The sequence below is a fragment of the Nasonia vitripennis genome, chromosome 5, assembly GCF_009193385.2.
Source record: "Nasonia vitripennis strain AsymCx chromosome 5, Nvit_psr_1.1, whole genome shotgun sequence".
Lineage (NCBI taxonomy): Eukaryota > Metazoa > Arthropoda > Insecta > Hymenoptera > Pteromalidae > Nasonia > Nasonia vitripennis.
The window spans coordinates 17,298,476-17,324,004 of NC_045761.1; the positions used below are offsets into that span (position 1 = coordinate 17,298,476).

The 25,529-nt window shown below is 38.8% G+C and overlaps 7 protein-coding genes across 18 annotated transcripts in view; 2 read left to right on the forward strand and 5 right to left on the reverse strand.

Moving 5' to 3' along the window:
- Positions 1–211: 211 nt before the first annotated feature.
- LOC100679368 (venom peptide isomerase heavy chain-like) lies at positions 212–3,986 on the reverse strand. Of its 2 annotated transcripts, none has more exons than XM_032600307.1 (7): positions 3,763–3,986; positions 3,386–3,679; positions 2,378–3,307; positions 1,912–2,261; positions 1,000–1,321; positions 601–916; positions 212–527 (listed from the first exon to the last, which is right to left on the reverse strand). In XM_032600307.1, the coding sequence occupies exons 4-7, from the start codon at positions 1,970–1,972 to the stop codon at positions 360–362; spliced, it is 867 nt and encodes a 288-aa protein (XP_032456198.1). In that variant the 5' UTR covers positions 1,973–2,261; positions 2,378–3,307; positions 3,386–3,679; positions 3,763–3,986; the 3' UTR covers positions 212–359. The 2 variants fall into 2 exon arrangements, with proteins under 2 accessions (XP_032456198.1, XP_031788611.1); XM_031932751.2 differs by having other exon boundaries at positions 3,386–3,690.
- LOC100118791 lies at positions 3,154–3,814 on the reverse strand. The gene is made up of 4 exons (XM_032600647.1): positions 3,763–3,814; positions 3,607–3,690; positions 3,386–3,515; positions 3,154–3,307 (listed from the first exon to the last, which is right to left on the reverse strand). Exons 1-4 carry the CDS (start codon positions 3,812–3,814, stop codon positions 3,154–3,156), a joined length of 420 nt encoding a protein of 139 aa, XP_032456538.1.
- A 111-nt stretch (positions 3,987–4,097) lies between the features above and the next one.
- SP47 (serine protease 47) lies at positions 4,098–5,395 on the reverse strand. The gene is given in 4 exon segments (NM_001172609.1): positions 4,098–4,439; positions 4,521–4,830; positions 4,913–5,237; positions 5,321–5,395. Coding segments are annotated over 4 exon segments (861 nt in total). The 5' UTR covers positions 5,370–5,395; the 3' UTR covers positions 4,098–4,262.
- A 1,272-nt stretch (positions 5,396–6,667) lies between these two features.
- SP48 (serine protease 48) lies at positions 6,668–7,783 on the forward strand. The gene is made up of 4 exons (NM_001172612.1): positions 6,668–6,725; positions 6,817–7,141; positions 7,236–7,542; positions 7,616–7,783. Exons 1-4 carry the CDS (start codon positions 6,668–6,670, stop codon positions 7,781–7,783), a joined length of 858 nt encoding a protein of 285 aa, NP_001166083.1.
- A 4,031-nt stretch (positions 7,784–11,814) lies between these two features.
- Positions 11,815–13,458, reverse strand: SP49 (serine protease 49). Its single transcript, NM_001172613.1, has 4 exons — positions 13,407–13,458; positions 12,924–13,263; positions 12,367–12,679; positions 11,815–12,167 (listed from the first exon to the last, which is right to left on the reverse strand). Exons 1-4 carry the CDS (start codon positions 13,456–13,458, stop codon positions 11,997–11,999), a joined length of 876 nt encoding a protein of 291 aa, NP_001166084.1. The 3' UTR covers positions 11,815–11,996.
- A 700-nt stretch (positions 13,459–14,158) lies between these two features.
- SP52 (serine protease 52) lies at positions 14,159–15,704 on the reverse strand. The gene is made up of 4 exons (NM_001172610.1): positions 15,641–15,704; positions 15,248–15,554; positions 14,729–15,035; positions 14,159–14,651 (listed from the first exon to the last, which is right to left on the reverse strand). The coding sequence occupies exons 1-4, from the start codon at positions 15,690–15,692 to the stop codon at positions 14,454–14,456; spliced, it is 864 nt and encodes a 287-aa protein (NP_001166081.1). The 5' UTR covers positions 15,693–15,704; the 3' UTR covers positions 14,159–14,453.
- Positions 15,705–16,076: 372 nt separating this feature from the next.
- The window catches only part of LOC100119011 (piezo-type mechanosensitive ion channel component), a 38,621-nt gene continuing 29,168 nt past the window's right edge, over positions 16,077–25,529 (forward strand). For 10 of the 11 annotated variants that reach the window (XM_031932744.2, XM_031932745.2, XM_031932747.2 and 7 more), the window contains exon 1: positions 16,077–19,330. The gene's annotated coding sequence lies outside the window, so the exon portion shown is untranslated. The remainder of the gene's footprint in view (positions 19,331–25,529) is intronic. The other variant, XM_032600305.1, reaches the window with a different exon arrangement.

Here is a 25,529-nt window from a genome sequence, read left to right on the forward strand (position 1 = left end):
ACGGATTTACGTAGACTGCTGCAGGAGGCGTGTATACTTACGGCGATTTTACTGCGCCGCTGCTTTCAATTATGCCGTAGTATTTACTATGGGAGGCGTGATTGAGAAAGTGATTTGTCCGCGGGACAATTACTTCATTCCTGCGCTGCGCGCGGCATTACTCAATGGATATAATTCACTCGGCTGCGGTTAATGCGGCTTGCTCTGCTTGTATTTTTGTAACAAATAATAAGGTTTAATCTTTATTTCGTTATTTTAAGTATGCTATGTACACGGGCGCTTTCGCATTTTATCACAAAATCGCACAACACTTTTCCTATCGTAATAATAATAAGTATATCAGCCGATCACGGCATGGATCAGTGGTTCAGCATGATCATGTGGATCCACTCGACGAAGGCGGAGACCCTTGTGTAGACGGACGGAGCGTTTCTACCGCCACAGGGGAAGAGACCCCAGGACACGACACCGATCACCTCGACCATGTCGAAGGAATTCGTTATCACCAGAGGTCCTCCGGAGTCGCCCTGAGAGAGGTGCTTTCATTAGCTTGGAAATTTTTGAAATCGAAGAGTCAATTTTTTAAGATCCACTACGTACCTTGCACGCCGACTGCGAGCCATCGAGTGGCCCCGTGCAGATGTTGGTGGGGTGCAGTGGGTTTCGTCCCTCCTTCTTCAGACGGTTGTCCAGCGCTTCCTTGCACTCGTGGAAGTCGAGCAGAGGCAGAGTCGCCGCTTGCAGGACCTCCGGAGCCTCGGGTCTTCGCGTTCGACTGATGCTTCCCCAGCCTGTCAACATCGCGTTTCCGTGGTGGCTCTCCTCGGGATATGGCAGAGACGCGGTCGAGACGTACTCGTTGAGTTCGAAGGGCTCCTCCAGCTTCATGAGGGCTATGTCGTAGGGACCGACGGATCTGACCGAAAGAATTTCGTGATATTTTAGAATAAACGATTTTCCAAAAAGTATGACGAGTCGATTGAATTTCCGGCAACTCACCCCTTGTACTCCGGATAGACGAAGGTTTCCTCGACCAGCCTCTTCTGCTCGGTGTCCTCTTCGGTGCCCAGCTGATGTTTTCCCGCGTAAATGAGGTACTGGCCGCCTGGTCTCTTGGGCGACAGGGTCTTACAGTGTCCAGCGGTGAGAACCCAGCCGGCTGTCAGCAGGGTACCTCCGCACACGTGTCGCGGCTTTATGCCGCGTTTCTTGTTGAACCAGTGAAGCGAGACCTGCCAAGGGTGACGGCCCTTCTCCGCGTCCTCGCCGCCGACGATGCGAGTCGGTCGCTCGGCGAGCAAGGCCAGCTCCGCGACCGCACCTGCGATATATTGCGATTTATGTTTATTGCTCAGTCATATTTACCCATTTTATCAAGCGTGTTTATTCTAGCTTTCGAAATGTTGACGTTCGCAAAGCAGTGTATTTTGTTTGATTTTTCAGAGAGAACTCGAGCATAATGCAAGGAATCGATTCAAGGCTTATCTTTTGCTAAGAAGCGCGACCGTGGCAATGAATTCCGGGCAATAAACGCAATCTTCGTTTTAACTTAATTAAACATATCAGTGGTGCTCGTTATCAGTTTGTGTTGAGAATCACATCTATAAATGAAATCAGACTACGAGTAAAACGACAGACAAAGGATTGCGAAAATTTGGCTGTTTTTACGCCGTCGATTAGCCAAGCAAAATCGATGCGTTGCGTTTTTTGTGATATATTCTGATTCAAGTATTACAAAACCCTACTTTCTAAATTTGCTTCGATTAAACTTGCGGCATACCATCGATTCGATTGCCTTTCCTCGAATACCGCGGATTGGATTTCACTCGCGCTATGGCATTAGAAAGCACTACAAATGCAGCCTAGAAATCGATACTCACATCGATTGCCAAAAATCAACTCAAAACTCACCATCGTTCCGTGGAAATTCGATCACAAGAGCACAAAGCACCAAGCACAGTATCTTTAACATTCTTCCGAATCTCTGATCTTCCAAGGTACAGCGCAAACGAAGTAGTGCTCTCGCACCGAGCGCGCGAATGCCGCGCGAACTTTTTCAGCTGTCGGCAATCTCCTTAGCGCGTTACGCGGACGCGGAAAAAGGGATGCGATCTCTCGCGAAATGGTTCCTGATCAGATATACGCACTGCTGGCTGCTCAATACTACTATGACAGAACGGCAGGTGGACTCGTCGGTTCGGCGATCGACGATAGACTGAATCGTTAAGCAAGACCAGCTGTATTCCTTTTTGCTCGGGAGCCTGCGAACAGCGGAAGTAATTCGACGTAAAAGGCTATTGACAGAAACGCCTTTTTCTGCTTTTTTATTACCCTCAGCGCGCCGACTTATGTACAAATCTCCCGCGCTCTCGCTCACCTGTTGTTGTCGTCGTCGCTTACTGCCATTAGCAACTGTATACCGATCTTACGCTCGTTATTCGCTCTTGTTTCGTCAGCGACTAGGACAAATGAAGAAAATCGCTCTAACAGTCATCGCGAGCCGATTGTTCAACTACTCGAATGCTGGCTTAATTAATTCATTTCGGGGAATCGCGCTCTGACTGAGTTTCCGCGCGCATAGGTTGCACTTTATTTACGATTGTGCTGGAATTTTGATGTAACAAAGTCGACTCGCTCTTCCTTTCTGACTTTTCCGCTGACTTGTCTAGCTTTGCAGTCGTCTACTTTTCAAATCCACACTGGCGCGTCATACCTCTTACGCGGGCTTTCGCAGTAGTTTTCTCGCTTCCATTATACAACCTCCATCGATCAAAAAACAGACGTTTTTATGCATAGTAACGAAATTTCATATATTTTTAGGAAAATCGACGAAATTTACATCGAGACTGTTTCTTCGCCTTCTGTCTACGAATTTTCAGCAATGACCAATTTGATCCAATCAATATACGCCGAGGTGCTCCAGCCGTTCCGCACGGAACGATGCCCCATGAAACTATTCCAATGACTTCCCGGTTACCCTGGGCGTTTTTCTGAATCAATGGGCCACCTGAGTCACCGCTGCAGGTAGAGTATCCACCAGTCAGTGGGCCAGTACAGATGTTGGTCTGTCGCAGTGAAGAGGGACCGTCGAGCTTCTCGATCGCCCACCTGCAGGTGTTCAGATCGATAAGCGGGAGATTTATCTTCTGGAGGCTACTCAGCATGATGGGATCGAATCCCAACCGGAGAGGGTCGAATAACCTTCGGGGATGCTCTTGGCTTTGGACAGACCGATCGGTTGGACGTAGTTGTTGAACAAAGAGGAGTCGCCAGCTTGAGCAAAGCTATGTCGTTGGGAGCGACATTTCTAGAAAATGATTCATTCGAAATAGAAAAAGGATTGAAAGTGAAGATGAGACCTCAACTACGAATGAATCCAACTTACCCTGGGAACTGATTGTGAATGAAAGCCCGTTGCACACTGGACGTCTGCTCGCTGGTCTCCCAATAGTTGATCAGGAGCTTACCGGCTTTGACAGTGAGATCGCCGTATGGTAAAGAAGTGGGACAGTGAGCTGCGGTCAGGATCCAGCGTTCGTTGAGGATACTTCAGAGGGACAGTGGGTGGCAGGTCCGACTGAAGCGAGTCCTGGTGCGGGAACTCACCTCGATTGGCAGGGTTGCCTCCGACGATACGACTGGCGATCGCGTCATTGAAGTCCGGCATACGCAGGCCGAGCTGTGGCCGAGCTGATGATGTGCAATGATTTATTTCAGAAAACTCAATGATCAATGGTCTCGAGGAAAATAATTAGAACTTACTTGCGCGGGCAACAGCCAAAAGGCAGGTGAGCAGGATGAGCTTCGACAACATGGTGAAATATGGCGACAGGTGCACCGGATCGTTGTTTTATACCGAGCACTGATTAAGATATAGGTTTTTAAATGTGGATAGATTAGAATTATCAATACTGTATACGAGCAGGTATAACTTTCCATTTGGCTGTCGTCCATCGCACAATTATCTCGAGTAGGTATAACCTTCAATTTAGAGATCGTATTATTATCGGTGTCGCGCTATTCCGGGAAAGTTTGATCGGCGCTCTGATTAGGAAGTTATACTCATTGGCGTGGAATCGCATCAGCCATGCATTTGTACAAAATTAAAACAGTTATTTATTTAAATAATCGTGACAGTAGAGATTGCATCGAAATCGGAATATATAAATACAGATATGAATGATTGAATACTAATTTGAAATATAACAGATTCAATACGACCACAATGCATTTTATCGAACCTTAGTATTTCACAAATCTATTTATACGTAATAATAGTATCTCATAACATAATTTATCCAGTCGACGAATGCAGAAACTCTGACGAACACAGCCGGCGCACCGTAAGCTCCACACGGTATGAGGCCCCAAGAGACTACACCAATAATTTCGATCGTGCCATTGTCAGTCTGTCCGATAAGTGGTCCACCAGAATCGCCCTGAGAAATAAATGAATCGTAAATATGCTAATCAATGATATGTTACAGAGAAGCTTAAAAGATGACACTCCCAGTTTGTACCTGACACGCAGAAAATCCTCCAGTAAGTGGTCCAGTGCAGACATTCGTGTCGTGCACGTTTTCCCACATTTCGCCCAGAGCACGGAACGCTTGTCTGCATGTAGCGAGGTCAATGATAGGTAACGTCACCTTTTGCAATACATCTGGTAAAATAGCTCTGCTGGACTTGGAGATCGAACCCCATCCGCTTAAGACAGCGTTTCCTTGAGGCAAACTGTTAGGCTGTGGTAAATTGATCGGGGCCACGTACTTATTAAACTTGAAAGGTGTCAGCAATTTTATGAGCGCTATATCGTACGGTGTAGCACCTCTGCAAAACATGTTGTTACAACGTGAGTTGTATAATACTTGATTTGAATTTTGATTTTAATATCAACTAAATTTTTACTCACCCTTGATATTGCGGATGCATGTACATTCTTGCAGCATAGGCAGTTTGCTCTGTTGCTTCTTTGGATTTAATAGAGTTTTTCCCAGCCTTGATAATTAATTGACCGGAAGAAGGCAGATCGTGTACGCAGTGTCCCGCAGTTAAAACCCATCTTTCGCCAATGATGGATCCACCGCATATGTGGGTAAAAGAAACAAGAGGTGGATAGCCGAACTGCAAACTTACTTGATGAGGAAATTCGCCTTTCGCGCAATTCTTTCCTCCGATGACTCGATTTATTTTAAATAGATCCGCCAATGGTTGACTTTGCACGAAATTTGGAAGGTCTAAACGTGGTTGAAATAATTGTAATGAAAATAATAAATAGCATGATTTAATGTTTTTTTTTATCAATTTTGATTTAACTTACTGGCATTGGTGAGAGCCAAGATGCAACTGAGAATAATAAGCGAAGCCATGGTTGCTCAATAATAATAATAACTGTGGATCTTCTGGGCAATATGCTTTCATTATATAGTAGAGGCATAATTCGAAAAAATGTCATTACTTATCAAATGTATGACAGTGTGGCTAAAAGAATTTAGTGTCAATATTTTTCTTAAGAAAGTTGACTGATACAAACTGATTTAGAATAATCGAATTTCTGGTGAATTATATAGCAACCAATACAAAGCAATGTCATTGGAATGTTGATTAAAAATGAAGTAAATGCCAATTTTGGATTGTATTTATTTTTTATTGAATTTAATCATACTTGAAGTGATTGAATACATAGTGTACACATGGTTGCAAGAAATCAGGCGCTACCATTGCAATCCACGTTAGCTGTGTTATATTGGTGTTAAATGAACCTAATTAAATTGTTCGGTTTATGGAAGATAACAAAATTTGTTAATTTTTTTTTTTTGCAACACGAAATGATTTTTATTTACACGATAAATTAGTTTGCAAATTCACAGGAGTAATGAAAAAAAGTTCATATATATATACCTGTGTTATTTTATAGATTACGAAAGTACTTATTATGATACTCATACCATGCACAGCGTAAGAAATTTAAAAGTGAAAACTTTGAGTTTTGCTCCCTTAAAGAGGGTATTTCGTAGCGGTGGGAATTATAAAATCAAATATTTGAATTGAGTTACAAATTCTGTAATGTCCTGATCAGTTGCTATTTTTTCGTATATATCATGTAATTTTTTAATAGAATTTATGAAATACGAACATTTTTAGACTAAAAAAGGCATAGGACAACATTCTATTTGTTAATCGATTGGCTGTTCAAACAGTTTTGGACTGGCCCTATCGTCAGCGCCTCAATTATCTGTGGCGATCTGGTAGGTGGAAAACGTGGTGAAAAAAGTCTCTTTTTAATTTTTCTGATAATAATTTAATAATATCACTAATTATTCTGACATCTTTTTTTTCTTTTAAGAACTTGACATACTTATTGATAAATAATTGAGTACTCATATTGATTTCGTAAAATTTAATGATTAATGACTATTCATTAGTCAGAAAAATGCTTGTACAGAATAAGCAATGATTTTAGATTTATTATTTTGTCAACATTCCATGCCAACAACCTTTGCAACTATGTGCACCTTCTATCAAATTCGCGGGAACAATATTGACGTTGAATTCCTTAGCACCTCGTCATAATTTTGATTAAAATAACTCATATTATGCACGGTTTACTCATCGCCACTGTATATAATACGAAGACACTGCCCAGGCAGCATCCTCAGATATCATCATGCTGTCTTTGAAACTCATCGTTCTTAGCTGCCTGGCGGGACTTGCCTGTGCCGCCTGTACGTGACCATCTTTATACTTATCCTATTCAATTTAGTTCATAAAAACAAACGATAAATATCATTAAACGCAACTTGTTTTTTTTTTCAGACCGACCATTTTTTGGCCAGGCCAAATCTCTTGCGGATTTCCTCAAGTTCAATCGCATTATAGGCGGTCAAGATGCCCTAAAAGGTGAATTTCCGCATCAGGTCAGTCTGCAATGGGGCTATCCCCCCTTTGTTGCCTATAGTCACTTGTGCGGTGGTTCCATCATCGATGAGAGCTGGATCTTGACTGCTGCCCACTGCGTGAACACTTTGCCAAGGTCTGGGGAATTCGTAGTCAGAGCAGGCAAGCACTTCATCAAGAGCAACGAAGCCACCGAACAAATTTCGCTGACCACAGAAGTTTTCATTCATAAAAATTATCGTGGGTGAGCAACGCTGGTTAAAAATTATGCTGACGTCTTTGCATTTCTATTTGAAACTTTGAATTCCAATTTCATGATAATACCTTTCTTTTCGCAGTGAGGTTTCACCTTTCGATATCGCTCTAATCAAACTAGCAACTCCTTTAGTATTCAACGACTACGTCAGTGCAATCGATCTGCCACAACCGAATGTTGTACCGCAAGGTAAAGTCATTTTATCTGGCTGGGGTTCCATATCGAAAACTAGACAGGCAATATTACCAAACGTACTACAAAAAGTTACGCTACCTCTCATCGATATTGGCAAGTGCAGAAGAGCTTTGAGAATGCTCGGGGAACGTGGAGAAGTACACGAAACTAATATTTGCACTGGACCTTTGACCGGTGGTTTAACTGCATGCAGCGTAAGACATTCTTTTAGAAAAATAGTATTTTTCACGTGATTTTAGTTAAAGCTAATTTTTTAATTATTCGCAGGGCGATTCTGGTGGTCCTCTGATTTCAAGGAACGAAAACGGAACAACAGAAATTGTCGGCATTGTTTCGTGGGGTATCGTACCTTGTGGTGGTGTCGGAGCTCCTGCAGTATTCGTTAGAGTCTCGGCATTCATCGATTGGATCAATTCTATAATTACAACTTATTGACGAACACACATGCGAATCTTCCATGAACAAGTCAACCCTGGCCAATTCCCGAAAAATCTTCACGAGAATGTATGCGTGAAATCGTGACGTGCAACTCTCTCCTTGGGAACTAGAGAAAAACTCGCAAAACTTATAAATAGTGATAAACAATTCGGCATAACTTGCACTGTTCAAGATTTTTGTTTTACAGTCTTATAGTACACAGTGATCGATCAGAGCCTTACATTGAATAAATAGAATGGTGATTGTAAATAACAAACCCAGATCATTATTTTGAATTTGTATTTTCGTCATATATACGTTAATACTTTTTGTATAGAGCATGTGCTTTGAATTGTATGTACATACTTTTTTTTAATAAGTTTTGTTATGTTGTTACTCTCATTTTAAAAAAATTATTTTTGCGCAATTAAGGTGCAAATCTTCAGCACGTTTGCCCAATTTGCTTTTTTAATTTAGAATATATTGTTGCTAGCTTCGAAAGTTGTATTTACGTCTACTTGTATTGACGGTGTATGATTATAAGATATACAAGTCAAATCATATACATATATTTTTAACATAAAAAGTTAAGTTTTTTTTTATCACAAAAAGGGATTTTCATCGTTTCTTCTGCGAACATTTCCTCTCATTGAAAATATATACATAAGCTACTTTAGGTTTCTGCAACACTAAAAATTCTTGTGATTACTCTAGAATGATATCAGGAGATAAATGATTGATAAAAATAGTGTAAAACCTGATAACACAGTTGTTAAATACACAATGAATTTAACAATACAAACGAGCTGACAACGTGCGATTAAGAAAAGAGTCATCTTTAAAATGAATGTAAGTTCTAGGTGTATAATATCTGCTTCTGTATTTTGTCAGTAAGTCAGAAATATTTTCAAACAGTTGCAGTTTGTAAGCTTTAGTGTCATACAATTTCACACATTTTTAATTTCAACATTGTATGTCAACGATCATGATAAATATAATAATTATTTTACTAGTAAACTTGGCCTTCATAAATTAAAATTATCATATTGTAAATACTTTAAGTTTAATTTTTCAAAATAAATGCTAAATGCAAATATAAAGAAGGCGAAACATAAATTGCTTAATGAAATACTGGTGACTGCAGTGATAAGACCACTTTCCACGTGCTCACGAGCTCTATACTGCATATTCAAATAAAAATTAATAATTCCACTTTCAAACAGTTGAAAATAAATATCCGAAATTTATTCACTTAGGCTAAAGAAGTCGCGAGTCAATATTACGTAAAAATGTTTATAATTATTATCTACAAAAATATGTATATTGTTTTTTTTTGGAAAAAGCATTTCTGGTTAAATGACAATCACGCATGTATGCTAAATTCTGTATTAGCGTAAATTTTGAAAAAAGTTATTGTACGCTTGGTACTCATAGCGTGTATAATTAAACCTTACCAAATCTTCACAGGTTCTGATCATCAAAAAAGGTTATTCTGTCGCGACGCTGTGACGGGTCGCCGCTCGCCGATTCACTTTCCGGTAAACTGTGTACCCGGCGAGCCTATATGGAAGTATTGCGACTTCAAAATATGCACGTGTCCATACTATTTTTCAAAATATAACTTGCTTGGTAGAAATCGATTCGATTTTTTAATCCTAAAGCTCATAATTGTACATTGTGCATCAAGGGGAGAAAATAGGCTATTTCAAGCGCGGGTGAGGTGTTCATGCTGAAAACACCTCACCCAAGTCTGAAATAGCCTATGTTCCCATGGTACACGCCGAATTTTTCACAACTCAGGCATGAAATAGACCTCTTTTTATGTCAGTAAGTAGCATAGAAAATCGTCCATTCCAAGCGTGTGTAAAAAAGTTCGAACTCGAGCGGGACAAAATGGCCATTTTTCGCTCGGAATGAACGCTCAATTTTATACGCTACTTTCTGGCATGGAAACAGGTCCATTTTATGCCTGAGTTGTGAAAATACCTTGTACTAATGAAAGCAGTCTAAAAATCGAGCCATTACACATTCATTACAACTACATTCCTAACAGCTTACATTTTCGTATCTACAAAATTTAAACACGAACTCAAAAAACAAATAAAACGCATGATAAAACAAATCATACATCAAAAACAAGAAAGCAAAGTTTAAATTATCTAGCGAAATTTTAGGAGCTTCTGTAAATTGGTGATTTTTTTGTTTATGCGTGTTGTATTCTGAATCCATCCGAAAATCTGTTATTCCACTCTCATACAGTTTGCGATATAAATGTGAAATTTCTTTATTTAGGCTAAAGTAATCACGAATCATAATATTACTTTTATTGGTAAAATTTTTAGAATCTGAGACTATAAAGATAACCTAGTTTTTGGCGAAATGTAACAAACATGAGCTTCGATATTCGTAATAATTTAATTTTGCTAAATATCTCGCATAAATTTATACTCTAGCTGTAAATCATATTTACCGCTAAGAACCTCTCGAAATATTCCGCCGGGTATTCCAATTATGTCAATAGCATTGTTTTGGGACCTCATTTTGTTTATCGTTGGATTTAACGAAACGTTAAGTTTTCTTAACACAATCTCAGCCATTTCACCGGGCGTGCCACGCAGTTTGAACGCAGATTTTTCTTTACGATCGAAGGGGGTCATGCTGCTGTTTGTTCCTATAATTTTTATCGGATAACATCCCATGTTTCTAGTCTTATGGAAAAGCAGTCATTCCGATTCAGTGACGATCCTTTTCATGATAAGTAGAAAAACGATAGCATTTGTTTACAAAAAAAAAATTCAAAATTGATACCGAAAATGAATGAAAGCAGACTTACCACTCGACGTATTTTGTAACGTGAAAACAAAGAAAGGATGGCCATTCTCTTGTTTATGTACTGCAGACGTTCACCAAATACCAGGGGCATATTCCGTATAAGGATTAAAAGTGTAGACATTTAGTGAACCGTCGTGCTCCAGACAAATAAAAATAGCAAAGTTGATATCGAATTCCCAAACAACTTCTAAATGTGTTCTGCTGCGCTGCAACTGCCAGCTTTCGTAATGTCTTCAATGAAATATTTTCCATCTAAATTCCACCATATGGATTCTCTAAGCTCATAAATAGCTAGTCTTAGTAATGTTAAGTTTAAACCAGATATAATAAACTTTTTTGGAGCATATGGAACAAAATTCGTAGACAAAGGATACAGTTTGTAAAATTTTGGTTTTGCCAAATAATATAATAAATCGTCGTTTTGTATTCCAATTAAACCAATGAGGTTCATCTGTAAATTTCATCTGAAGTTCTTAAATTCCATTTCATCCCACTCTCCAATTAATACAGTTAATTCTTCTTTTGCAGAGAAACAGCTTTCACATATTTCGGGCTGAAAAAAAAGAAATAATATCTATTATATAAATAGGTATTTAAAAAAAAAATTGTTACCGAAAAGACTTTGCTGCTATAAAGGTTTTCGGTTTCTGGAAAAAGATGTGGATTGTAGTGCAGTGTGAAAGAAAGCTGCATCATCTCCTGTATTTGGGATATAAGAAGAAATATGCAAGAACTATGTGTATATGACATTTCTATTCGCCTTTACTTCTCCTTATGCATCTTCTCTTCTGCATACAAAACCTTCCACTACTTTAATTTTTACAAGTACCAGAACCTCCTTTACAATGTTCAATAATTTCAAATTTCTATTGAAAAAGCGATTCTCATTTTAACTCTTCTAAAGTACAGCAGGAACATTTTTTTGAAAATTGATTTTTAATTATAAATTATTACTGATGCATTGTAATTCACTCTATCGATTTTAACATAAATAGAGTTTGATATTTTTCCTGAATCTAACTACTGTAAAACTCGACAAGTGTGAAGAAAATCGCTGACTGTTAATCGATAAATATTAAACACCATGATGTGACAAAATCAAAGGATATACTCAAATAGACACGTGCACGGTCAAGCAGACAGTTATTTCTGCTGGAGGTCAAATGTATAAACTTTTACAAAATGGACGTAAAAGTTCAATAATCACAAGTGTTAAATAATGAATAATCAAATTTATTATATACAAAACAACATCGATGCGAGATTGGTGCATACGTTAAGTGATGTTGAGAGTGGATAGGATAATAGTCATCTTTCTACAATAAAGTAGCGCGTCATAAGTTACAAATTTTTGTACAAAGGAATTTTACACTATTAACAGAATTGAGCTAAATTCAATTTAAAAGGAATTGGCAGAAATGGTCTCCTGAATCCAGTCGACGAAGTCAGCGACCTTGACGTAGACTGAGGGAGCGTTGACAGCACCGCATGGGACGAATCCCCAAGAAACGACACCGACGACTTCCTTGACATTTCCGTACTTGGAGATCAATGGGCCGCCAGAGTCACCCTGAGAAGATAAATTATTTAATTAGAATCATAAGAACAAACTTTGGTTAAATTTTTCTTCTTGAAATATCAAAGAAATAGACAAAGTACATTTTATAAGGAAAATAAAAAAATAAATAACGTTTTCTCGTAAACAATTCTATTCTAATAATTTAGATATTCATTTAAATTTAGCAATTAAATAATTAAATAATACTTACTCGGCAAGCGCCCTGTCCACCGTTGAGAGGTCCAGTGCAAATGTTGGTGGGGTGGAGAGCAGATGGCTCTCCCTTGTAAAGCTCGATGATGGAGGCGTTGCAGGTCTTGCGGTCAACAAGTGGAAGATCAATCTTCTGGAGTTTGTCAGGCTTGATGTCCCAGATGGTAGTGGAGATAGAGCCCCATCCGGAAAGTGTAACTTCACCGGTTGGTTCAACTCCGGCTTTAGGGAGAGCGATTGGCTGGACGCGCTTGGTGAACTTCAGGGGAGCTTTCAGCTTGAGAAGGGCTATGTCGTAGGGGGCGACCTCACTGTAAAGATTAACAATTTTGTAAGTTAAATATAGGTACATATGTACACAAGATTATATGCCGCGCTTTCAAAACTATAGCAACGAGGAAATCTACACGGAGAGAACATACTTGTTTTTATTGCATAAAACACACTAAGAAACAATACACGAACTTAAAACATGTTTTTTCGAACGAAGTTATGGCGTATAAGTTTAATGGCGAAATTGTACTATATAAAGAGCCTTTATGTATGGAAACTTACCCAGGGTAGAGTTCGTGGACGTAGGTGCTCTTGACCTCGACGGTCTGTTCGCTATCCTCGATCTTCTTGAGGTTATGCTTGCCAGCTTTGACAGCGAATGTGCCGTAGTTGGGGACAGCATCGACACAGTGTCCAGCGGTCAGGATGAACTGTGGGTGGATGATGGTGCCTCCGCAGAAGTGAGCGACGCTTTGGAGCGAGGCGCCAAATTGGAGCGAGACCTGGTGAGGGAATTCGCCGGCCTCAGCCTCGTCGCCACCGACGATACGGGCCTCCAGTGGAGCGAGGCCATGGCCCAGTCTTGGGGTGAGGGCTGGGGTCCTTACCGAGAGGAAGAGACCTGAAAATTTAACGTTAAAATTTTTAAATAAAAAGCGTTGAAAAATAACATCACGAGATAATCAATTTTACTGTTTCTTGGGTATACTATTGATATCGACGTGAAATATGTTGGTTCTGTACCAGCACAACTTGCACACTTACCAGCGTTGGCGAGAGCCAAAAGGCAGCTGAGGAGGACAAATTTGAAAGCCATCTTCACAAGTGAGGCTAGTTTCGTATCGACGCCAATTTATACCTCGCGTCAAGTTCATTATTACACTGAGATTACAAATCTACTGATAAAAATATAATATTTGCCAATGGCATTTCGTGAAAATCGTTTTAATCAAGAACACCGATTATGCTGATAAACTTTATTTTACTTTAATAATGATAAAGATTGCGCTACAACGTTAGGTTTAATCATCAAATAAAGAATGCAGGAACTAGAGGCTTAATGTGGTGTTCTTTGATTGACTATCGTCTGTTATCACTTTGCTGGGATTAGCAGGTAATATTTTTGAATACCTATCTGTGTTCGCGTTTGTATCCAACGCTTAAGAAAGCAAATCAATATTATTATTTTTGTCTGAAATCAAAATATATTGTGATTAATAGAGCTACTCTCTCAATATTTTTATTACATGAAAAATATATTTTTTAATTTTTACGTTACTTTTAATATTACAGTAGCAAATATAGTACTTTAAAGGAGTTTTTAGAACCTAAACCGCAACAGTTATTAACTCAATATTTTTAAAAGTAATTTAAAAAAATTAATTAACCATTCTTTCAAAGTCAGTGATCAAGCGTTAGTCTGTCAAAATAATAGTAACAAAATTACATGTCAATTGTAGATTTTAAGTCTTTGTAAGTAAATAAATCCACTTCGAATCTAATAATGTCCAATAATGTCAGATTAAATTTTTTAAATGTATTTGCATAAACAGTATAAGACGGTACATGTATTTATATTTTCTTACTTATTACTAAAGTAAAAGAAAATGATTAAATAGCAATGAAGAATCAAAAAACAATTTATAAAAATCATATTCATAATTTAACCCGGTCAATTCCTATTTACAATATGAAACAAAAAATCTATGAAGCATACACTTCGCTATGGATATGATGATATAAGTACTAAATTCGTGGATATCCATTCACAGCGGAATTATCTATCTAATCACAGGCATTTTATCATTTAAATTAGACGCGCTCAACGTAGCGTAGTTCTTTGAATGGTAGATCACCGGTGATATCTCTTATCCAGTCAATGAACGATGAAACCTTGACGAAAACCGATGGTGCACCTCGAGTACCGCACGGAATCATTCCCCAGGAAACTACACCTACGAGTTCCCTGTGTCCATTGTTGTCGCTGATCAGAGGACCACCAGAGTCACCCTGAAATAGCAATAAAATATTTCGTAAAACAGCGATTCATTCCATTTTTTTATCGAAAATAAAAATGTAAAACTTACACTGCAAGCGGAATATCCACCGGAAAGTGGACCAGTACAGAGGTTCGTCTCGTGTAGGGGTGAAGGTTTGGCGAACTCTTCGATCGAGGCATTGCACGTCTTCAGGTCGATTGTGGGCAGCTGGACTGTCTGCAAGATGCTTGGGTACTTGGGTCTATTGGTCGGAGAGATTGAACCCCAGCCAGATAGTACTACATTACCAGTGGTGTCAGATCCAGCCTTTATTAGAGCGATCGGTTGCACAATTTCATTGAACTTCAAAGGCGTCTTGAGTTTCAGAAGGGCAATATCGAATGGTCCTACGCTTCTGCATATTTTTAAAAAAACACATAAACTGTTCAATAAAAACTAATTGCTAATGTATTAATAACTTATCTTCTAAATCTTGCGCTTACTTAAGTCTAAGAACAATTTAACATACGTTTAAACATATAGGGATGGTTTTATAAATGAATGTCTTTTTCATTGTAATGCCATTGATGCTTGCACTTATTCTCACGAGTATACAACACAACTCACCCTAGGTACTTTTCGTGAATGAAACTTTTTTCAACCTCAGACATCTGCTCATTAGCCTCCTTCTTGTTGATGTTGTGTTTTCCAGCCTTAATAGCAAAAGTTCCGTAGTTGGAGACAGCTTTCACGCAGTGTCCAGCTGTGAGAATCCAGTCTTCGGCGATAATGGAACCACCACAGAAGTGACTTAGAGCAAGCATCGGTGGAACTCCCCATTGTAAGGACACTTGATGCGGAAACTGACCGACGTTTGCGTCCTCACCACCTACGATACGACTGCCGAAAAAGGGCGTCCTCACCCCGAGGTGGGCTGTGTGTAGAAAATTACTTATCAATTCTTAATATTTTAACGTTGAATCATATCTTTGCACTGAATGGGATAGAATTTAAACTCACCGGAATGGGCAAGTGCCAGCAGGCAGCTGAGGACGATTAGTTTGAAAGCCATCGTCGAATGTAGAAAAAATATCGCCTCGCGACCACCTTATATATCTTTTGGGATCAATCTTATGTGCATAGAAATGTCCACAAGATAGAGAATCTAGGAGTTATTTGTCAATAGAAATAGATGAAAAATATTCAGGTGACTGATTAAAGATTAAAGAATGCAGCACGCCTATAATTGCGGCTCCAAACATACGGTGTGCCTAGACTTTGTTATCACAGAGGTATAGAAGTACTTAACCGCATTTTATTCGATTTAAACGAAATGCGGTTATTCTTCAGTCTTTCGTCTGTAGCAGATATGAGCGCAGTCGATTTTTCGTGCTTTGTGACATTATACTATAGTAGTTGGTATTATTATCAATGAACTGAGTATAAAATCTGCATTGTTAGATAATAATTTTTATTTAATTATAAAACATATAAACACATGAATTGGAAACAAATATAGCATCAGAAGCGATATTGAAGCATGATTCTAAATTTAATTTTTTTATACACGAGCTTTGAGACAGATAAGTATGCTGGAATGTACACGTGTAGAATTATTTAATCAAATTCTACTTTCTTTTTAATCAAAAGCACACTCAAAGATAAGTATCTCGTACTGGTGTTTCCCAGTAAATGACCGTTGCACTGCTTGATTTTTACAATTGATATTATTGTGCAGATTAAATATAGCCTTTTTTTAAGGAATAGCCATCGTCTGCTCAAGATGAATCAATTCAGGATAACATTGCGCAATTTAGAAAAACTACATACGATTATCCACATTCATATAAATATTATACCAATAAAGATAACAGATAAAAGTTGTCTCTACATGTTTATATCGATTAAGGACATTACAGCAGTTTACATCCATTAATGCTGTAACCGCAGATAATCTGCTTTTGTTTCTATAATTATATAAAAAACTCATTTGCATTCATTTACAATAAAACGCAATTTCACACATTACGCGCACAACTTATCCGATAAGTAAATCAGTGTCAATCTATAGATCCATCGTGTAGTTTTGTAATCATTGACGCTCTAAATTTACACAGGTTGGTGATAAGCAACGCCGAGGCGACGGATGAGGACAAAAATTGCTCAAGCCGTTTGAAACATCGTATTGTCTAATCTAGCGTGGAATATTTTTAAGATATACATGCATACATTATTCCCAACAAAACTTCTCTCTTTTCCTATGTATCGCCATAAATGTAACTTATGTATATGATCATCAGAAGTATTCTATTACAGTGCACATATCAAAATGATTTTTAGAATCAGAAAGATAATTATTGTTTGATAAATGAATGATAAAATGAATAAGAAATAAAAAAATTATTTGATCAAATCGCTAAGATTGTTAATTATTACGAAAACTATTATTGTCTCGTATTGAATTCAATTTTTTGGACCAACATAAAGTAAATTCACTTGAACGAAAAGAGCGATGTCAACCATTAAATTTTACTGCAAATCTAAATGTATATCTAAGTTTGCTGAAAATCAAAAGAATTGTTATACACATGGCAATACCTGCAGGTACGGTATGTATTCAAGAGCCACAATTCAAATGATTTTCATTTTTTTGGCAACGCTTGCAAAAAACGTTGATATAGGGGTTAAGTATGAAGCTCCTTGTGTTATAAGCCGTCAAAAACTGGCTTCTGATCAGGGATATAGAAGATATAATTCTTAATTATAATTCGTATTACGATAATTTCATTTTGCTAAGTGATTTTAATATTAATTGGCGGACTTCTTTGGCATCTCATCTTATTCTAGGCGAGTCATTTGAATTATGCGGTCTTACGCCGATTACCTACGATCCTCGATGCCCATCACCGAGTACAAACCAATTCGCACACCTCCCTCTGTTGTACAAGACACAATCACGGTACGATCATTTAAAAGGAGAAGCTTCACAGAATTTAAGCGAGCTATAGCAGGAATCGTGTGGTATGCCATCTCTATACTGGATGATGTTAATGAAAAAGTCGAATTTTTTCTATCTTACTACTTTAGTATATATGTAAGATAAGCATGTGTCCCTTCATTCGCACCTTTGTATCCAAGAAACCGCCATTACCATATGGTACAATTTTGCTGTGAAGCGCTATGCAATCTCACACATTACATAGATAGAAGGCCTCTGTTCAAATCAGGCGCTTATCACCGCAATCGCTCCGTACGGCAATATTACGGTACGCACCATCTAACGGACTACAGTAACGAAAAATATCTACCTTACCGGCACTTTCTCGACGTTACTCTCTAGTTAACTTTAGTCTCTTCTTTGCCTTCTTTACACTTTCATTTTTCGTAGCCAGGAGGCAGTACAAGCCATATTCCACTCGTCTACAAACAGCTCTCAAATCTTACAAAAAAAGCGGCACTTTTTCTTGCAAGAACATTTGTGCAACCTTTTTGTAAGTAGTAGAGTTTTTCACTAAGTTACACAAACCTTGCTGTAAATACGAATGTCGTACGGGTTATCGTAAATATATCAATAATTTTTTATCAACAATTCAAAAACTATTTTAAAAAAACTTAAACGAATCATTGAAAGCATTATCTATTGTGGTTTATAATTTTGGAGAATTTTAATTTTCAGCTGTTGAACTGTAAATAAAAAATGATTGATTTATACTCTTTTGGAAATGCCGAAAGCAGATGAATACGTTAAAATAGTATTTATTGCAGTATTACTTTAATTGGCTCATTTCACATTTTTACCATAATCGCCGATATCAAGAAAAATTAAACATTTTGATCTTAAATAATTCACGTTCAGATGTAGAATATAGAGTTTTGAAATCACTTTTTAGAAAAAGTATATAGTCGGCACGCTTATTACGAAAAGAATGAACCGTTGTTTTACAAGATTTCGAGACTCTATAGGATTCAACGGTTCTTCAAGTTCTTTTGCTATAAGGAAGGAAAGTGCGTCGGAGGAGACTGGAGAGCTTAAACAGACTCATTCCGAGTTTGGGCTCGTTAACAAACATCTGTATTTTGATCGCGAGATTATTTTAGTAAAATTTTCCATTCCTACACTTTTAATGCGGCCGTTGCCGGTCTTGAGCTTGGGTAAACTCAAAGACAAAGGTGCCGTTTTTAAACGAGAGTCTCTTATCTAGGTACGCATTTATTTATCATTCATCATTAAAAGTTGATTGAACAATATTCGAATCACGCGCTCGCGCCAGTGTTACCGAAATATGCCGCTAGAGCGGATCATCACAATAACACTCGCTCGCATCGGCGCAGACAGCTCTCGACGAAAAAGCCGGTTCGAGCCTTGTCTCTCTCCAATCCAGCGCTCAGTCCACGAGCAGCTGACGTTCGCGTCGCGCACGTTTGTGTTCGTTCTATTCCCCTCGCATTATCATATCGACGGATTATCGGCGCGAAGTGCGCGTCCGGGGAAAAAAGTGAGCGTCGTCCGTAAGGTTATGACACGCTGCTACTGCAGCTGCTGTACTTCCAGATCGATGCAGCAAAGGTGCAGACTTGTCCTTAACAGCGCCAAGTGAGACAGTGGGTGGCTCTACTCGAGCGCATGTTGTTCCGGCCGGGAGGAAGCCACGACTCGGGCGAAGAGCAGCTCCCGGGATGCGCTGAGATAGCGGGAAGGCGACACTGCAGGTGAATTTTGCATTGAGTACATATAAGGCGCTTCAGTGTCAAGATTAGCTGTTTACCTGAGGTTAGACGAGATAAGCGTTCAACGCTTGAGTAAGCTCGTAAGCCTCTTTTTTTGAGCGAGCCGGTTTTTACACGAGTCTGTAACGCTGCAGTGACTGTTTTCTTTTTTCAATGCTTTGACAACACGGCCGGTGCAGGCTATCGTGTGTCGTATCGTAATCAGCTGATCGACCTCGAAATTGGGTTACCCGCGACGTGCACCTACGATGCGGCTAGACGAGCGTGATTCACTCGATCAATGAAATTGGAGTTTTATTATTGCTTCTCTGGATGCGAATGAAGCTTTATAGCGGGAGATGGAGGTTACTTGCATCAACTATTCATGACGACGACGTTGTGCAATTAATATTGCATTGGAAAACGTTGAAACTATAGCTTTGCCGATAGTAACGAGTTGGCGTGGTATTGCATTCATTTTAAAATTATACGTGAAATTTCGCTTTGAACAGAGATTTGTAGATTTAAAATAATGGATATTCGTTGCCACGTTTACTCTGGCTTACTGTTCGGTAATTAAGAGCTTCAAGGCACACTTTGTTTCCGCGACTGTAAACACTGTCCGTTGTACGCATCGGACCGGTGAAAGGGTAAACTGCTGTGTTTTTCCTGGAATTTTTAGCATTTCACGAACAAAATCCATCTAGACAAACGTTCCGAGCCTATATCGATCTCCTCTTTTTTTACAGTGTATGGCTCGGTTTCGATTCTGCGGGCGTTGCAACGTAAATAAACAGCTGGTACATATTTTCAGCTTTTCTCGCGTGTCGGGGAACGATTTTTCAGGACGTTACTCGCTCCCATTCAAGCGTTTGGCTCAGCTTTGCAAAATGGGGAGATTTTTTTGTATCCCACGTAGTATGAGTGTAATCGATAATTGACGACTGTGACGAAAGTAGATATGATTTCATTCTGAAATGTAATATTGGGGTATTTCACGAATTTTGACGCATACTGGCGATAAATTTAAACCGAATTTATTCCGACCCAGAAGTTTTCGTAGTTTCAGAGCACGTACTTCTTCCATTTTATCCCGAAACTTTCAAGCTTGATAAATGAAATTCGGGTATACATATTCCAAAAAGTCGATATCTTTCCAGAACGTCCTACCTTGAATTCAGCGCATTGTCTTTATTGCATCACACGATTGAATTATATCGATTTATCAACTCGAGCATCTCGAAGCTCCGCGAATGTCAACAGAGGGATTACGAGCGGCTGGCAAAGCTCTCCTCGTCCAGCCAAAACATTGTAATCTATATACTTCAAACAATCGTACTAAAAATATTCCAAAATCCAGTCGACGAAACTATACATCTCACTCAATCCCAAAGCCACTTCTCCTCCACTTCAAAGCCCTCGCAGAACCTCTCGAACCACAGGTGCAGCAGCAGCAGAACAAAACAGCACTTAGAATCCGAATAACATAAGCAATATTTTCTCCTGGCACTTCAAAGCGAGTCCACAGGTTCGTTCCGTACAGCCTTCGACGCATCGACTCATGCCGCGGCGATAAAACGCGGCACTAAATTCGCGCGCGTGGACGAGCCCGGCGTCGTAAAAGCGCGGAATTCTCATTAGCAGGGACGCGAGGATTAGTCATTATCGGCGCTCGAGATTCTTTTGTTTATGTTGGCCTTTTTTCCACTGCCGATGCCATGCGACACGGGATATTATTAGAGCTGATGAGTGGACGCGATTTCGTCGACTCGAGTTATTTAGCGTTGTTATAATAATTATGCGGAGGCGTGACTTGATTGTCTTTGTATGACTCCGCTAAGTACTCGTGAGAAAACGAGGTATAGAGTTGGAAAGATGAAACAATATTCCCATGAAAGAGGCAACCTACGGCCCAATAATGAAACAGTAATGGCAGTTAGTACTGCAGTACTGGTTGTCAATAATTGCCCCAGTGCTGACTCCTTTACTGAAATGATAAGAACGGCCCAGGGGTGTAAAATGTATATTGGCCCATAGTTTTCAACCAGTACTATCTGCACTCTCGCAAAATCTCATTATACCAGGATCCAGAAAATTCGCCCGAATAAAACTATGGAACTTCAAAATATTTTAGGTAATAAATACATGAAAAACATATTTGATAGTAAGATTTGGATTTATTGAATCATGTTTACATATATGGTTTAAGGGGTCAAGCCTGGGTTAAATCCTGCAAAAAAACAAAAAGATATTCTTCTTACCAAAAAATTTTTGATTTGATGTAATTTGAAAAAAAAAACATTCTATTGAAAATATATAAAATATACACCATTTTTATCGAAAAAAAACATGTATATACCTTGTAAAATCATTGACCAAAATTCATGACATTTCACTATATAAATAAGTGTTTTTAGTCACTTGCCACGGCTTTTTGAAAGATCCGGACCGTCTTCTTTACTCTATCCGGGCTTAAAATGTACCTTAAACATGCCCCTTCGGACGGATCGAGAGACATTGCTAAAAAATATAAATGAAATACTGCTAACAACAAATTTTGTTGCTAGCAATGTTTAATTGATATTTTTTAGATAACAAAACCATCTCCCACAACAGTGTCATAATATACTATTTTAGGCTAGTTGTTGACTTACTTTTTTTATTTACTGGCTCTTCAGTCTCGATAACCTCAACTTCATTGGCTCTTTTTCTGGAATTTGTCGGGGCGGGTTTTTCAAGCACAGATGTAGGCGGCAATTCATCAAGCTCGAATTCAGCTTCAGCACTTTCAAGCACACGTTGCGGAGCATCAATACCATTGCCAATGTGTTCGTCCATATCTGAGCTCGAAATATCTCCCAGCTCGAATGATTTTTCTAGTCGTCGGATTTGACCGAGACAGTTTCAAATGGAAATGCTGAGAAAGATGACAGAGAAGTTGTTATTTGTTGTTGAATTTTGTATATAAAAAAGGAAGTATGTACAATAAAATAAATCTATACTGTGTGGCTTTCCAATGACTCTATTCTTGTAAATTAAATGATTTTCTTTGAAATTCCATAGTAATATGCGGACTCATATCTTTCAAAATTTTTGTTTTAAACCTAATTTATTTTTACTACTTTTTCAGCATCTTTTTCAAAAATTGATTATACCCAAGTGGAACAAATGTATTGAGTCCAAAAAAAATTGATTGACCGGATCAAAGTTTGGTATTCGAGCCACGGGTGAAGTCATATTTGGTTGGTGATGTTCAATTTGACTTTTTTCAAGGAATGATTGCTTAGTACGCAAAGCACTATCCATTTGGTCATATATGCGTCTTTTGTTGACTGTACGACCCTTAACCTCGCATCGCTCGCATGCATAGAATCCCCCGTGTCCTTTTGTACATTTACAACTCGTACGTGCTGGCGTATCACAAACAAACCCTGCTACTCGAAAATCATACAGCTTATCACGAATTTTTGATCCATGTAAAGTTAGGTTAACGATTTCGTCAATAAATTGACCCATGAAGTCTTCAGCACTATGTGGTTTGGAGTCTCCACAATAAAGAGCCACAACAGCTGGATCACAGGTGTAGTCGGGATGAAATATTTTTACTAAAATCGACCAATATTGTCGGTTTGAATTTTTGTAAATATTTACAAAGACCATGGATGTTCACTAGGATCTCTATATAGTCTTCTTCATAGTCACCAGCTTCAATCATTCGTTCCAGAGCTTTTTGTAGGCCTAAATACAACATCATACCATTATTACCTTTCGAGGTTTGAATTATTTTTGTCTCGTTTGAAAAATGCTTGGTTTTTAATAAGGTTTCTGCTGTTTTTGGAAGATCTTCTTGTACTTCAGTCTGAATAATTTTTAGTAATTCAGTTATTGTTGTATTCCGTAACATGAAAATATTATTTATGCACCACATTTGAAGCCTCTGTTTTAAAGATAGATCATCTTTTGACTCGATTTCTTGCACCTATTATAAATCAAAATGTAAGAGTTAAGGTTAAGTATACGTAAAGGCACAAGCTAATGTTGGTTTTATAAATACCTGTGAATTTTGATTTTGTTCACTAACTACCTGATCGAAACTTTCACTTGCACAACTATCAGTCGATTTGGCAAAATCAAGACCGTCACATTGATACGTTCAAGGCTTTTCATAGAAAAAGATTCATCAACACCAGTGTTTTTTTCTCTGTATAAATAAGATTTAGAAAAAAAATGTTTTTTCAATGAAAAATTGTATCAGCTTTACCTGTCCATAGTAATAGATTCTGTGTCATTTTCATCGTAATGTTCATTTTTATATACACGTTCAGCGTTTATTTTGGAGTCTCGAAAACTAGTCGTTTTAATAACTTTTGCATCACTATCAGTTTCAGAGCACACTAGAGAATGCGAACTGTGTTTGTTCGCAGATCCTGAAGAAATTCTTGCTCTTTTAAGAGCTCTTGTTTTTTTCACATACGTGTAAGGTAACTTAGGCATCTTTCTTGCAATGCTATACGTTTATTTATACCAGAAAGAGGTTAGGCAGATTATGGAAGTGTTTTTGTTTTGTAATAAATCGTCTACAAGTAAAAAGCCAGTACTGGCCCGTACTCTCAGTCTCGGCAGCTCTTGCTTGGGAATAGCTATTCCTCTCCCCGTCTGTAAAAACCTGTTTTCGCGATAAGTCGAATGAAAGTATTTATTGACGAGATAAACGGCCCGTCGTGATATACATTTTTGCCAAGGTTTTACAAAGCCTCTTAAGCTTGAAGCTAGAATAAGACAGTAAAGCTGGTTGTCTGCAAATCTAACTTTAGTCGAACGTAATCGTTAGTTTTCGTTGATGCAATGTTTGTTTGATATCCAAGATAACATCGAAGCGGATCGACCCAAAGTGCACACGCTTACTCACGAGATGTCGAAATGCTCTCGTGTGCATAGTGAAAAGCGTACCGCGATCCATTTCTCCTCAGCAATAAAAACAAGAGCACGTCGCAATCATGAGTCTCCTTTCCAAGGGAAGTACCTAATTAGGTCTTATCGCTCGTACAGATAAAGCGTACACGTTTGACACGACACACCGCACTGTTGCTCTCTCACCCATTTCCACCTCTCGCGAATTATCAGTGTCTCTACATGAATAAAAGAAAGCTTCTATAAACACCGCTTGCAGTAAAATCCATCGGGTTTGCACGAAAACAATCTCCATCCACCATCAGCCCGATTAATAAATCATCCGAACAAACCCCTTTTACTGTGTACAACACACGCGCGTTAACAGCAACAACAAAGAGAGAGAATAATAGGCAAATCGCGCGTGCGATAGCTGCGGCAGCAGCAGCAGCTCCTTAATTAACCCTTTTTACTTTCGTACACCGCGCGGCATTCCCTTTGCGTGCATCACGCACGAGCCGTGCGTAGTACAGTACGGTATAGTTAAGAGAGAAAAAAGGCCGACGACGCACGGTATCTATTATATGGACTCAGGGTAATGAATTCCGCGCGCCGGAGGGGTGTGACACTGTGCACACACGGCGTGGGCTGCGCGAGGAATCAGAGCGCGCGCGCGGGTGTATGGAGACCGACTGAGACGATCCTTCTCAATTAGAGCCGCGTTGAGTGGCTTTTGTGTGCGCGGGGGGCCTCGGAAAATTCGTTGCGGCTTTTCGGAGCTCTTTCTCACGGAGATGGGCGTGTGCGGTTTGGTGCGCGAGTGTGGCGGCTGCTTGCAGGTGGGTAGGAAATTGAATGGGGTTTACTTGGAAAAGGGTAGGAGGAATAGCGGCAGTCATTCGGTTTTAGTTGTATAAACGAAGGTGAACATATTTTTCTTCAAGTAAGAATGTATATGGATGGATTCAGATTTGTTTGCTCTAGTAGAAAATTGACCCAATTTCTGGACAAGATTTCTGCTCGACGCGTGTTAAAATGAGTTTTATCTAAAAATTACTGGAAATACATTCTGCCCAGAAATAGGATCAATTTTCTGCTAGGGCACTAGAATAATTTTATATTACTTTTTTCTTTTTGGGAAAACTAGACATAGATATGTTATAAGATGTTTGAATGAATTTTTAATAAATAAAGTACATAGAAACCCAAGCCAAAAGAATCGAGCAATCCACCTTAACAATGATTGACAGCAAAATTATTATGGAAGCAATTAGGCGATAGTTGCACGAGATAAGAATATAAAGGTCGAGTT

Bases quoted from the DNA above. Each gene is read 5' to 3' on its own strand.
- LOC100679368 (XM_032600307.1), bottom strand. From the start codon at position 1,972: ATGTTAAAGATACTGTGCTTGGTGCTTTGTGCTCTTGTGATCGAATTT. The intron at 917-999 runs GTGAGTTGCCGG...TCTTTCGGTCAG, and splicing joins GTCTATCCGGAGTACAAGGG to ATCCGTCGGTCCCTACGACA. The intron at 528-600 runs GTACGTAGTGGA...CACCTCTCTCAG, and splicing joins GCTCGCAGTCGGCGTGCAAG to GGCGACTCCGGAGGACCTCT.
- LOC100118791 (XM_032600647.1), bottom strand. From the start codon at position 3,814: ATGTTGTCGAAGCTCATCCTGCTCACCTGCCTTTTGGCTGTTGCCCGC. The intron at 3,691-3,762 runs GTAAGTTCTAAT...GCACATCATCAG, and splicing joins TTTGGCTGTTGCCCGCGCAA to CTCGGCCACAGCTCGGCCTG. The intron at 3,308-3,385 runs GTAAGTTGGATT...ATCATTTTCTAG, and splicing joins ATTCACAATCAGTTCCCAGG to AAATGTCGCTCCCAACGACA.
- SP48 (NM_001172612.1), top strand. From the start codon at position 6,668: ATGCTGTCTTTGAAACTCATCGTTCTTAGCTGCCTGGCGGGACTTGCC. The intron at 7,142-7,235 runs GTGAGCAACGCT...TTCTTTTCGCAG, and splicing joins ATTCATAAAAATTATCGTGG to TGAGGTTTCACCTTTCGATA. The intron at 7,543-7,615 runs GTAAGACATTCT...AATTATTCGCAG, and splicing joins GTGGTTTAACTGCATGCAGC to GGCGATTCTGGTGGTCCTCT.
- SP49 (NM_001172613.1), bottom strand. From the start codon at position 13,458: ATGGCTTTCAAATTTGTCCTCCTCAGCTGCCTTTTGGCTCTCGCCAAC. The intron at 13,264-13,406 runs GTAAGTGTGCAA...TTAAATTTTCAG, and splicing joins TTTGGCTCTCGCCAACGCTG to GTCTCTTCCTCTCGGTAAGG. The intron at 12,680-12,923 runs GTAAGTTTCCAT...TAATCTTTACAG, and splicing joins GTCCACGAACTCTACCCTGG to TGAGGTCGCCCCCTACGACA.
- SP52 (NM_001172610.1), bottom strand. From the start codon at position 15,692: ATGGCTTTCAAACTAATCGTCCTCAGCTGCCTGCTGGCACTTGCCCAT. The intron at 15,555-15,640 runs GTGAGTTTAAAT...TTCTACACACAG, and splicing joins GCTGGCACTTGCCCATTCCG to CCCACCTCGGGGTGAGGACG. The intron at 14,652-14,728 runs GTAAGTTTTACA...TTGCTATTTCAG, and splicing joins GTGGATATTCCGCTTGCAGT to GGTGACTCTGGTGGTCCTCT.